Genomic DNA, 13,574 nt, shown 5'->3' on the forward strand with positions numbered 1-13,574 from the left:
CATGGTACAGGGCCCCTATTTTTTCCTACAGAAACCCTTCACTTGCTTTCAGAAGTGACGATCAAATGTGAACTTTCATGGTTTATTTATAGCGCTGCCTTATAGAGAGAAAGAAAAGAAGTGATTAAAATGCGATTTTACAAAATATTTTGTTTGTAAAAAGCTTTCATTGTGTGGGCAAAAAGGAAAGAGAAAAGTCACTGTATTCATTGTGCTGTCTAGACTCTCACACAAAGAGGGTAGCGTGCTGCAAATTAAGATTGTCCAGCCCCTGCCTGCTGACAAAAAGTATGAATTTTGAGGCCAACTTCAAACAAACCCTTCTGAACAGAAATATATTGTGGGGGGGTGACTATATTTAGCACGTGTCAGCATTCCCATAATAAATTCATATTGTTATGCTGTGGTAATTTCCAGATTTATTGCAGCCGGCGGGTTCCTGAGGTTTTGGCTTTATGTTAGTGATCTGGAGAAATTTAAAAAGCCAGCAATGCTGTGTCTGATGACAGCAGTGACTCCCTGGGCACCCTCTATATCGGGTCCAGGACCAGTGATGAGCTCTGCCTCCCAGGATACGAAAGGAACACGAGTTGTTTTGAGTGACTATAGAAGCATTATATATATATATATATATTTATATATATATTTTAGAATGCAGTATTTTTTATTATCCTTAAATTATCAGATCCACATTTGCCACTGCAGAATATTTAGAAAAGACAAAAAAGAGAAAAAAAAGTTACCACCCATGCTCTTGAACCTGTTAACATTCCAATGTATTTTCATCCAGTATTTATTGTGCACATATAACTTGTGTTTAGGACAAACACGGTTCTTGAGATAGAAGTGAGAAACGACTGTGTTTATGACTCCCACCGTCCCCTCACTGTTGTGCAGTAGAACAAGTTTTTCTCTGCCCTGGTTAAAAATGCTTGTAGTTGCATTGCTTTCTTAGATCAAGTACAAAGTCATTCTTAGGTAGCACAAGCTTTAGGGCCTTTTTAAGTTGTAAGACATGGCCCAAATTCAGAAATGTGATGATCAAGGAATATATAATAATCATCACATGAGTTTTCTTCTAAAGATGAGGCTTCTCCCCACTCCCCAGCTGGGGTCTGCTGCACATGAGAGGACAAAGCTGGGATTAGTCTTCTCCTCCCCACACAGAGCCTCTCTAGCAGACTCACTTTTTTCTTATTCCTTGAGGTAGTTGGAGGGCGTATGGGAAGAGAGGTCAGAGGTCTAAAAAGTTCTTATCTGATTAGTTCTTTTTGCCTACTATGTGTTTGTAACTAGGCTCCATCAAAGATTTTTCTGGAAATCCTCTACTTTTGGAAATCTCCCACATACAGTATCTTGTCCTTGTTAATGCTACTCTAGTAGACTATTTATTCTTCTCTTCCTTCCTAAGACACTGAGTAGGTCAACTCAAGCTTCTTCATGCAGACTCCCTCTGCCTCATGCGGTAGCCATATTAGACAGTGTCTGAGACAGTCCATGACAGTTCTCCCACATGTGGGGCACCTAGGGTCCATGGGGACCAGCCATGCCTTTTGGAGTCTGATAGACTTTGGCACTGCTGGCTGATTCCAGTGCTGGCTCCGTCACTTCCACACTGAAGCTGCCGCCAGCCCTTCTCCTCCACACGGGAATCCCACTCAGTCCACAGTGTCCCACAACCTCAGGGATACAGCAGATCCGTTCCCTGTTGTCCTCAGTGAAGCCCTGCTCTCTTGACTTGTGAAGAGGGAGGCTCCTCTCAGCCCTCCCCTGGAAGTAAGCTTGACGCACAATAAGCCAACAATTAGCTCAAAAAAAAAAAAAAGAAAGGAAGACAAAAAAATCTCTTTTTCTGTCCTTCCATGTGGATAAAAGGTTTAAGAGTTGATTAATGGGTCCTCAACCACCCTTTTTACAAATTCTTCAGGGTGGTCTGTTTTCCAGCTCGCTTTGGTATCTTTTATCTGTCAACTTTAGATCTCAGCCAAAACTTCCATTTTAGCATTCTGTCACGTGTATGACCCTGAAGTTCATTCATCCCATAGTCTTTCCCTGAGTGCACACGATATACCAGATGCTGAGTTTGGCAGTGGAAATAATGATAACAGTTCCCGTCTTAAGGAGCTCACAGTCTAGCTGGGGAGGCTGGTGTGCTAACAAAAAATTGTGGTGCCATGTCATAAACGCTAGGATAGATGGCATAGCACGAGTTGCTGTGGGAGCAAATAATTCAGTCTTGGTGGGAGGCAGGCAGCAGAGATGAGTCAGAAAAAGCCTCCTCAGTGGAGTCAATACCTGAGCTAAGTTTAATGTTTAAATCTGTGCTTTTTTTTTAAGCGAACAAAAGAACCTCTTTTTAAACCTTTGAAATCTCTAGTGCCTTTATTTGTTTCTCAGTAATTTATTTTAAAAACAGGAAAGGTAATGTGAAGAAAGGAAGAAAGCCTTACCATCTTCCATGTGTCCACACATCTGTTTCAGCAGGAAGGGAAGGGGCGTGTGTGGAGCACCTTCTATGAGACAAGTTTCCTGGGTCCCACCCTGGAAGGCAGTCCTGGAATGTCGTCTTAAGGCTGAGGCGTAAGCTCAACCCAGAGGAGTATTTCCCAAGGCCATTTTCAGGATTCCAAGGAGCGAGAAGAGGCAGAACCATTCTGGAAACCCTGAAGAGTGCTACTCAGAAAAAAAAAAGCAAGGACAGGACAAGAGAACGAGGGGCAGAGTTAGTGCTGGGCATTGCTGAGCCCATCTCCACAAGATGGAGTGAGGCTTACTTTAAGGGAATCAAAACTTAAGTCTGTGAAGGAAAATACAGGGTGAGCAGAGCTCTTCAAATATCCTTGTGAGTTGGAACGGCAGCAACCTCAAGATGTGTTTGGCTGTTTATCCCTCCACAAAATGGCCCCAGATTGTCCTTTTCCAGCTCTTTTAACCTTGGTTTCCTTTCCAGTAGTTTTTCATAATTTAGAAAATCTCCTCCTTTCTTAAAACTGCTGTTTCTTTCTGTTGTCACTGTGCTTGCTAACGTCAGCATCTTTGATTCCCTAGTCAGCACTTTTAAATCCGTTGAGGGCTGGGAAACCAGAGAACTCATTCAGAATGTTCATGCCATCCTTGGGGAAAAGTTGGTAGAGCATCCTCGCCAGAGCGGCAGTATGGATAAGTGATTAGCCCATGAGACGATACCAAGTTTCCTAACCCTTGAATAACTACTGAAAAGAAATTTATCTATTTCTAACAAAGCAAAGTTTATCACCCTCTATTCTGATCACAGTAAATGTCTTTTCCCTATGGTGAAGGGACCCATGCCGTCTCCATCTCTGTTTTCTGTTCAGTGCTGCTCTTGACACATACAAGGGGCTTGGTTTATTTTATGGAGATTCTAGATGTTGGGTAAGCAATAAGTAGACAGAGTGCCTGGCCCCAAGTAGCTTCCATTCTGGGGAGGGCAGGGAGTGAGAAGGAAGGAACACGTAAACCAGTAAATTCTGGGCATACCAGAGGGGAATCAGTTGTAAATAATAAACAGAATGTGTACATTTATGTAAATATAAATAAATTTATATAAATAATGTATAAATTACTCCTTCCCTAGCTACTATGTAAGCTTCCCCAGGACAAAGAGTATGTCTTCTGCAAATCTAACCTAATGTCTGGTACATATTGAGTAATTAATAAATATAATGAGAGGTCATACCTATGTGAACCCTGGATAACTATACCCTTAACAATTAGGGCTCCATAACGATTCCTCAGGTGGGCCTACTGTGGCTCCCCACTGCCTGCCCTCTCCCTAGGCAAGTCTGTCGGACTCCAAAGTTTGAGGCCACTCCATTCCCCTAACTTTTCCATTGCTTTACTGGCTTGGGGAGACTGCCCAAGGAAACCTAACCCTCTCCTTCTGATAATGGAGCCTTCTAATAATGATAACTGTGGCTGATCTCAGTGCCACACACACCAGCCACATCCACCCAGATGCTGCCATTCGCTGTCTGCTCCATTGCCCCATTGTAAAGACAAGTAAATCAGACTCAGCCCAGAGGCCTCACATCTGTGCTCATAGTTTGAGGAAAAAGAACTTAAATGTTGACAGAAGAGGTCTTAAGGATGTTATCCTAGAGAGCAGGTGCAAAGTGGGTTCCATTTTCCATTCAGTTGTAGTTACCTTGAGTTTAAGTAAACAATGCACTTAGTGGCTGATTATGTTGCCTTCTGAAGCCTTCATGCCCAGGTAACAAGAAGACTTAATTAAGTTCCTCTCCCCACTCCCTGCAGGTGGTCACAAAAGTGCCTTGCCGTTGAGGTTGGTTAGGCCCCGGAGCCCTCAAGACTGAATCATTTATTAAGCCCAGGCTGTGTGGTCATAGGTGTAACTTTTAATGTTCATTGGGTTTTATTCTTACTATCAAAGAGAGTAAGTTGAAAAAAAAAATGGACTCACTAAATATCTTAAGGGAGAGGGAATTCTAACTAGAATGTTCTTGCTTTGATCTTAACTTTCCAGTTCAGCTCTTTGTGTTCTGTTTTCCATTCGACAGGAGGCAATGGCAAGAATGAGCAAAGTTGGGAAGGTCGTATTTCCCAGACTTGAGGATAAAAGGTAAGCTTATATTTTTATATGCACCGTGCTGAGGAATGAGGACAAAGACATGTAACTGGAGAGCTAGAATAAACCTTGGGGGCCAGGAATCCAGTTCTTTCATTTAATAGCTGATACAACCAAGTCCCAGAGAGGTAACGTCACTTTGTTACCTAATGTCACAGAGCTAGGTAGGGCCAGACCTGGGGGTCAAATACAGACTTCTGAACTCCCAGGCCAGGGTTCTTTCCCCTAGAGGTCATTAGCAGTACATCTGAGCTTCCGTTCTGAAATGGGGATCGCTTATAGGTTCCACCAAAGGACACAGTAACATCTGTCTGTTCTTCTGCCCTTTGCATCACTTGGCACTAAGGACTTAACATGACCTTGATCAGTATTTCTTTTTTTTTTTTTTTTGAGAGTTTATTTATTTATTTATTTGACAGACAGAGATCACAAGTAGGCAGCGAGGCAGGCAGAGAGAGAGGAGGAAGCAGGCTCCCTGCTGAGTGGAGAGCCCGATGTGGGCTTGATCCCAGGACCCTGAGATCATGACCTGAGTCGAAGGCAGAGGTCCCACTGAGCCACCCAGGCGCCCCTTGATCAGTATTTCAACCCTAATCCACAAAATACTAATTTTTTGAGCTCCTGCTATATTCACAGCATTATGCTAATTTGCCTATAAGCAGGGCTTACAGGAGACTGAGACATAATCTTATGTGTGCACGTAGATCATTTCAGAAGGAAAGGATAAGTTCTACAATAGAAGTATTACCAGGTAACAGAGTAGCCCAAGGAAGAAAGCAGTGTGACCATGTGAGAGAAAACTTTGGGGAGGAGATGAAGTCTCACTAACTTTAATGCTTAAAAGAGATGGGGAGGACGTGCTCACTGGAAGGAATAACATATGCTAAGTTATAAAGGTGAGAACAGCATGCCATGTTCAGATAACTATAAACAGTTCAGAATTCTGAAATACAAAGTATGAGATGGGGGTAGGCAGGAGGTAAAACACTGGGGAGGGATTATGGGAGGGGGTCATCTCATAAGGAACTCTCTGAGGCCTTCCTGAAGACCTCAGACCTCACCTTGTGGGCAGATTGGGGATACTGAGCTTTACATAGTGATAGACCCGTTCAGCTGCAGATTTTAGAACGATCCCTCTGAGAGGATGGATTAGAAGGCCCACAGGGGAAAGGAGAGGCCACATGGAAGGCTTTTGCAATAATCTAGTGACAGATGAAAAAGACCTGTGTTAAGCCATAAGTAGTGAGTTTAAAAAATGGAAAGGTAGGGGTGCCTGTCTGGCTCAGTCTAAAAAACATGTGACTTCATCTCGGGGTCATGAGTTTGAGCCCCACACTGGGCATAGAGATCACTTAAAAAATAAAATCCTTTAAAAAACATTTTTTTTTAAAATAAAAATGGAGAACAGTTGTGCAAGTGACTTTACAGTTGTATTTGAAGTTAAGCATGAAAACAAATTCCACCTTCTGTAACAGCAAAGGTATTGATCCCACCAAAGCATGATTGGTATTTAACAGAGTTGGAAATGTCCATGAAAAAGCAATCCAATTTCTTTTCCTTTTCTGAAAGAAGGTCTCCAAGTGGAGTTGGATTGTTAACCCTTTGCATGTAAAACCCTCTATATATAGGGGTCAGAGAAGCAGGCCATTACCTGGGGGAAACTCAAGTCAGGAACATGGAGAGGTCTGAGCTCCCAATGGCCTTGGGAACCTAGCCTAGCAGCTTCCTTCTTTTGTAGAAACAGATTATTCTTCTCCATCTCTTTGCTGACCCTCCCAAGACTTTTGAGGGATGTCTATTTATAAGTTCCTTCAGTAAATCCACATGTTCTCTTGAAAAGAATCTTTAGCTTCTCAGTCCGCTGGGAGCTCTCTTCTGTGGAGGCAGTACACGTGGTACTCTGGCACCATCTACAGGCAGCCCCAAGGTTTGCCAGTAGAATGATGGCATTTCCTTCAGAATGACTCTCTTCAGCATCTCCTTACCTCAAATCACATTACTCTCTGTATGAGACACTGGCTTAGGTCTGTGCCATACAGAATCCACTGACTGAGTGTGAGGAGAATTTGGAAGCAAGGGGATGCAGTGGATGTTAAAATTCAGGATTGCAGAGAGCATAATCTGGTGACCATGGTTCAATGTGCTTTTTAGGAAGATCCCAAATCTCAGCCTTATGTCTGGCCGAATTTATCTGTGCACTCACAGTAGCCACTTGAAAGTGCCCTGGGGAAAAAAAATGTGCTTTAAAAAGCACTATCAACAGATAGTGTCATCTACAGAATTAGAGAAAATATTTGTTTATCATATATCTGACAAAGACTTAATACGTAGGATATACAGAGTATTCTTAAGACTCAATAACCAGAAACAACCCAAAATCCATCTCATATAATGTAAGAAGTACTTAATGTTAAACCATCATAGAGTGTCATTAGAAGGATAAAATTTCTGTCCCTCAAATCATTCTAGGATTAAAAAAAAAATCATTCTAGGATTAATAAATTTCAAGGCTCATAGAGCAGCTTTTAGTAGAAATTATTTACCACAAGGTTGATGATATTGTTGGAATATGGATTTTTTTTAAAAATGTAGTGACGGTAACTAGTACTAATAACACTCACTAAGATCCAGGCACTGTTTGAAGTACTTTTCTTGCATTACCTCATTTAATTTACATAACCGCTCTGCTGAGATAGCTCCTATAATTACTCTCATCCACATGTATATAAGGAAATTTGGACACCGATGGTTTAAGTAGTGTACCCAGTGTCACACAGCTAGTATTGGTCAAGCTGAGATTCAACCCAGGCTTCAGAGTTCACCTCTTGACTCTGTATTTGGCCCCATTACAGCTCATAAGAATGGTTTGGGTAGATCTCATATTAATCTACTTAGCTTTGCATGTTATAAGAAGTCCCCGTGTATACCCAGGGTTGCTTTTGCAGTCTCTTTCTTCTGATTCACAAGCTTACATCAAAACTCCTTCCTGAGGACTTCTTTCCAGACCATTCCAGAATCTGCTGAGACATGCTCAACTGGCATCATCAATCCTCACCCTACGTCAGCTCCCCCAGCCTAAGAGGAGTAAGGACAAAGGTGCAAGTGTTCACTTATAACTTATTCTAGCTGCTATTATACCTTTCAGAATCAGGCTGCTGTGCCCTCTGTCTCAGGGCCAATATCTCATTCAAACAGGTTCAGGGATGACAGGTCTACCGGGACCCAGACAAAGAGTAGAGGGAGGGCAGGGTCCACTCTGGGGTGCCTGGACCACAAGGCACATCTAGAGGGAAAACATCAGGGACATTTTCACGGGGTTTTACTCCCAGATAAAGGTGTCTGCAAAGGAAACGTTGCTGTGGATTACAAAGGAAACGGGTGTAGAATCCACAAAGGGTGATGAAAATCTTCATTCTTATCCCTGGTCAGCCTGTGGTTTCTAAACCAGTCATCAAACCTGGGCTACTCATATATGAAATACTTATTGAAGCTGGCAGTGAGAAAGGGCCTGTGTTGAGCCTGGGCCCTTTTAGTATGTCATGGCAGAAGCTATGAAGTCAGACAGACCTCAGTTTGCATTCCAGCCTGGCCAGTGTGGAGCTAGACTCTCAGTATGCCTGTCTGAGCAAATGTCTTTATTTCTACAACGAGGATAATAACAGCCCGTGTAGGTTGCAGATAACAGCTGTGAGTCATGAGGATCCATGGCTCGGGATGCTCTCAGCATTCAGAAAATGGGAGATGTCTGCACAACCAAAGAGCTACATCCTTGTTCTTCTGATTATAAGGGGAAGCTGCATTACGGTTTGGTCTGAGACCATTCAGCATACTCATTTTTCTCCCACAGATACTATGACAAGAAATACCAAGTCTTCCTGAAGTTGGTTGAGCACCAGAAGGAATACGTAGCGATCATGAAAGGAGACTGAAGAGACCTTGCAGGTGTCGGTGCCAGAAGGTCCTTCGGGGACCTCTGTCTTCTCATCTTACATTCGAGATCCTTTAGGTATCGCTTTATCATTTCTGTATTGTCTTTTAATAAAGACAACCAAGACGTGTACAACCAGAACTAGAGTCTTCCATTTCAAAGTACCACCATTATATAGCTGGCAGTTTCTGCAGAAACCACCAGAAAGACACAAGTTTCACACAGGGTCCCAGGGTCTCCTGTGCCGCTAGACCTTGGGGCTCAGTCAGTCCAGGTGAAGCTCGTACTTGGTGGCTGAGTGTCAGCCATTGAATGAAAGACTTGCATGGCTGTAGGTAGGCCATCTAATGCTTATTTTGTAGGTGTCCAAAAGCTTATTCTCAACCTCTTATTTTGGAAATAATTTCAGACTTACAAGAAGGTGGCAAGAGTAGGGATGATACTAGAAACACCCATGCAACTACCTTTTACATTTCACCCCATTTGCTTTATCGTGTGTACATTCTCTCTGCACATGTGTATGCATGTGCACACATGTATGCACACATGTCTGTATATATGAATTTTGGAGTCGTTTGAGAGTGAATTTCCACAGACTTAACTTCTATAGAGCACTTTGATTCAATTTTTTGTTCGTATTCCAGTTTCGTCAGTAACTCCAAGTCCTTTAGGGCAGTTTTTCCCTTCCTGTACAGGATCCAGACTAGAATCAGACAGTGCATTTAATGACAGACTCCTCATCTTGCAATCCTCATATTAAAAAAAAAGGTACAGGTAGGAGTTGTGAACGGATCCAGGAGGGAATTTTGACAAGTCACAGGGTGTGTGCATGGTCTTAAAATGTCTCCTCACAGATAGTTTATTAGTTACAAGAGGAGAAATGACATTAATTATATTGGGATGAAATGGGACAGGATCTTGATTGGGTCATCAAAATTAATTTCAGATGGGTAGATGGATATCACGTGCCCCCAGATGTGAGAGCCTGAGGTCATAGCAACAGTCTGGCTAGGAATGCATAGTCTGAATCTAATCATTTAAAAAAAAAAAACAGACAAATTCACAATGGGCAGCATTCTATTTTTTAATGGACTATATTCTTCAAAAATGTCTGTGTAATAAAGACAAAGGCAGGCTGTGGAAAGTTTCCAGATTAAAGGAAACTAAAGAAACATAATGGCTAAAAGCTTTTGATGTAGACAAGTATTTGGGAAAACAAAACAAAACAAAAAAGAGTTCCTTTGTTGACACCATAATACATGCATAAACTCACACAGACATATAATGTATATATATACACACACTCACACGCCATCTCAGACCCACGAGTAACTACTAATGCTGAGTCTAGAGCCTTCGAAAGTCAGATGAGTTTGGATAGAGGACATATAGGCTTCAGCAAGTAGAGGGAAGAATTACTATGAGTCAGTCAGCAAACATCTCGAAGTACTTACTCTGTTCCAGGTCTTGTGGAAAGCATTGGAGCACACGGATTATCTAAAAGCAGGGCCCAGAGGTCCCCCTTTAATGAGAGAGAGACACATAAGTGAATCCATCGAAGTACATTGTAAGAGACGCTCCCATAAAAGAGGGTCCCTGCTGCCTTGAAGAAGATCGAACACCCAGAAAAGCAGGAGGCAGCAGAGGGTTGACAGGTAGAGGGAAAGGCAGCATGGTGTAAGGGCTGTGGGCCCTGGCTTGGGGCTCAGAGCTGCCTTTCCCTCTCACTAGCTGTGTGACTTGAGAAAGACCCTTACCCTTCCTAAGACTCAGTTCCCTCATTTTTAAAATGAATTAATTAACAGTACCTACTCTGCAGGATGACAGTGAGACTTCAATGAGATGATATGCATAAAGCACTCAGCTCAGCTGCCTAGGCCACATTTGTCTTTTGCAGGGCCGGGTACCTAGAAGATGCTCAAAATAAGAACAGTAAAAGTTACTGAGTAGGACGACCCCACCCAGTTGCAAAGGCCGGCTCTACGATGGCATTCCATGGTGTCCAAAGGATATCGACATCTTAGATACGGTCCAGGTTAAAGGTGGGAGTGGATGTCCAGTCTAGCAGCAGGAGAAAGCCCAGCTCACTCAGCTAGACACCAGCCAGCGCTTAGGGAGAGGAGGGGATGATGGAGGAGGACTGGGGAGTCAGACTCAGCACCTTGGAGGAAAAGTCCGGAACAGCAGGACCCAGGCAGGTGGTCAGGACCACAGCCAGACGAGCTCCAACCGCTAACGCTGATCAGCACTGACTCGGACACGGGGACAGGCCTGGGCCTGCTCTGGAAAAGCAGGAGTGAATGCAGTAGCTGCCCACGGCAGGAACACGGAGGGCAGGAATGAAGAATGACTAGCTGTTTTCCTCTGTGTTCTCTCCAGTCCTTGCTCCAGGGCTGCAAGGCAGGCAGCACGAACCTCGCGCCCCAGCTGAGAAAGTGAGGCTTGGCACGGAGAAGCGGCTTGTCCAGAGTCCGCCCTTTCAGAATCGCCCTGGGGTAGAGCATTGGGGGTCACCCCCTTGTGACGTTGGGGAGCAGTTCTGCCCCCAGCACTCACTCTTTAGTCCCAGGGCGCATGCTGTGGGGGACCCATGCTCCAAGGCCAGTTGCTTGTCCCCCTCAAACCTGATCTTGGGTTCCCAACACTTTATAGAAAAAGGAAAACATACCCAGATGAGGCAAAGATTATGGGAACACTAGGAAGCCTCTGGCATCTCAGCAGTGATGAGGAGCCTGATAGAAGGGCTGAAAGGTCTTGGGCAAGATTCTTAACCTCCAGGCCTCTGTTTCCTTGTCCATGGATGAGATAATCCTGCTACCTACCTTGTTGGGCTAGTGGTAAGGAATCTGAGAAACCTACGTGTAAGGTCCCTAGCATGGTGCCCTGTAGATAATAGCAGTCCCCAGATAACCACTTCTACAGGGTTCTCTTTGGGCCATCTGGCCGGAGGGTTAATTCCTAAGAAAATGATTCAGTTCCCTACTATAAAGCCAGCATGTTAGAAAAACGTTAAGTGTCTATGTGGATTTCTAGAACCACGTGTAGCTTGAGAACAAAAATTTTAATGACTCCAACACTCACCTTCCTGCCCTGGGAAAGGGGGCTTTATTTAATGCACACATGTGAAGGGTAAGTATGTTTTGCTTTTATGAATAAGAATTACAATGTGGCCAGAGTGGTTTGTGGGATTTTTGTTTTGTTTTGCTGCCTACTGAAAGCTTTTCTTTCAAGTTGAAGCCAGCCTGGCTTAACGAATCCTTTTGCCAAGGAACACATTGTATAGGTTTTTAGTTTTGACCAAAAATCCTTGCCATATGTGAAGAACATAAATGTGGTTTTCAGAAGAGCCCAAGAGAACAAAAGCAGGGATAGGGAGGCAGGGAATGCAAGACCAGGACGGCCGAACAGTCTGACATGTTGTAGAGGTGCCATAACCCTCAGACCCGACGCCGCAGGTTGCTGGGGTCCAAACGAGGCATCCAGATGGGATGCCCTCTCCTGGGGAGACCCCGACTGCTTGCCGGACTTGATATTCGGAGTATCCTGCATGTGGTGCCAGTTGCGGCAGGGAGTAGAGAGATAGATGGATGGAAGTTCCAAAGGGAGCGGGGAAAACACAGTAGGACACATCCTGGAAACTCCCACCTGGAAAGAAGGACCAAATCAGCAGGTGTCGGGAGGAAGCTAAAAAAAAATTTAAGATTTTATTTATTTATTTGACAGAGAGATAGATCACAAGTAGGCAGAGAGGCAGGCAGAGAGAGAGGGGGAAGCAAGCTCCCTGCTGAGCAGAGAGCCCAATGTAGGGCTCAATCCCAGGACCTTGGGATCATGACCTTAGCTGAAGACAGAGGCTTTAACCCACTGAGCCACCCAGGTGCCCCGGGAGGAAGCTAAAATGTTAACATGATCCGCTATTTCTCCCAAGCCTGAGATTAATCAGGTTCTTTGGGGTTGTTTCTTTGTTCCCTCTGTCACTGGCCTGTGAACTCTTGCATGGCGCACTGACTCTCATAGGGTCTGTGTCCTCTGCACCTGAACAGTGCCAGCATGCTGGGTGCTCGATGGATGAACAAATACACAAACACAAGATACTCTTCTGCACAAAGTAGACTAGGAGAACTAGAAATACCTCACAAGTACCTCACTTTGGGGCCACTCTGTGATACATGTTCATATGCCTTCATTTAGGTGAAGCCAAACACTTGAAAGCTGGACATGGTTCGTCCTTTAAGGATTAAGAAAATCATGCCTTATACCTAACAAGTTGCTTTTAGGATTTTATTGCACACACATACAGATAACCACACACCTTCATTGTGGATTGTAGTTCAAGCTCCGAAACCTTTTGCAGATTTTCAGTGTTGTTCCAGATCATTTCCCGTACGGTCCCTTAGGGGAAGCCAATTGCATCCTAGTTTAGAAATAGCCATTGTTCAGCAGGGCCACAGTACGCATGCTTTCAAAATTCAAGGGCATAGTTACAGATAATTACCATCAAAGGATTTAAAATGAAGGACATTGTCGCTAAACAAGAAACTAACGACTGAGTGGGGCTGTGTAATGTAATTATACTTAAGATGGGCATTCTGATGAATCACAGAGGAATCTTTGTGCTGCCTTGCGTCTTCATAAATGCACTTAACTTCTGTTGACAGTAATAGGAGGGAGTCAAATATAAAAACTCCCCCCCCCCACTTTTCCAGTTTCTAGAGGGAGAACTTAAAAAGAAAAAGTGCATTTTTTAAAAGGATGTTTTATCCAGTACTTCTGAATATTCGACAATTGTATGAAGTCATGAAACAAAAGTAACTTAAAAACAAATGCTACCACTAATCAATTCAGGTGTTATGTATCATTAACATACCCCAAATCTTACGGTCAATGTCCATTCTGCACAGAAGATCACTTAAAGATTACATATTTAAATAAGTGTTTCTAAGGACCTCAGTTTTATTTACTTATGTCCTGCCCGAAGCCTCCAGTAGAGGTGTTTTCTTATTAAAAATTGGGGGCAGCGGGGTGTGGGGGGATCCTGGC

General features: G+C 43.6%; 1 protein-coding gene and 1 long non-coding RNA gene across 21 annotated transcripts in view; one reads left to right on the forward strand and one right to left on the reverse strand.

Annotated features, from left to right (window-relative positions):
• The window catches only part of FGGY (FGGY carbohydrate kinase domain containing), a 697,591-nt gene that overhangs the window by 679,400 nt on the left and 4,617 nt on the right, over positions 1-13,574 (forward strand). For 16 of the 18 annotated variants that reach the window (XM_045064615.1, XM_045064604.1, XM_045064608.1 and 13 more), the window contains 3 exons: positions 4,539-4,600; positions 7,574-7,702; positions 8,454-8,675. In XM_045064615.1, coding sequence (XP_044920550.1) covers positions 4,539-4,600; positions 7,574-7,685 — 174 coding nt within the window. In that variant the 3' untranslated portion in view covers positions 7,686-7,702; positions 8,454-8,675. Of the gene's footprint in view, positions 1-4,538; positions 4,601-7,573; positions 7,703-8,453; positions 8,676-13,574 lie in introns of those variants that run through there. The other 2 variants (XR_006601768.1, XM_013055641.2) reach the window with 2 other exon arrangements.
• LOC101684020 overlaps positions 11,617-13,574 on the reverse strand; it is a 40,016-nt gene continuing 38,058 nt past the window's right edge. For all 3 annotated transcript variants that reach the window (XR_006601769.1, XR_001179217.2, XR_001179215.2), the window contains 2 exons: positions 12,847-12,948; positions 11,617-12,179 (listed from right to left, as the gene is read on the reverse strand). This is a non-coding gene — a long non-coding RNA (uncharacterized LOC101684020). The remainder of the gene's footprint in view (positions 12,180-12,846; positions 12,949-13,574) is intronic.

This window comes from Mustela putorius, unplaced genomic scaffold, assembly GCF_011764305.1.
Source record: "Mustela putorius furo isolate JIRA1106 unplaced genomic scaffold, ASM1176430v1.1 tig00003853_pilon_pilon_pilon, whole genome shotgun sequence".
Classification (NCBI taxonomy): domain Eukaryota; kingdom Metazoa; phylum Chordata; class Mammalia; order Carnivora; family Mustelidae; genus Mustela; species Mustela putorius.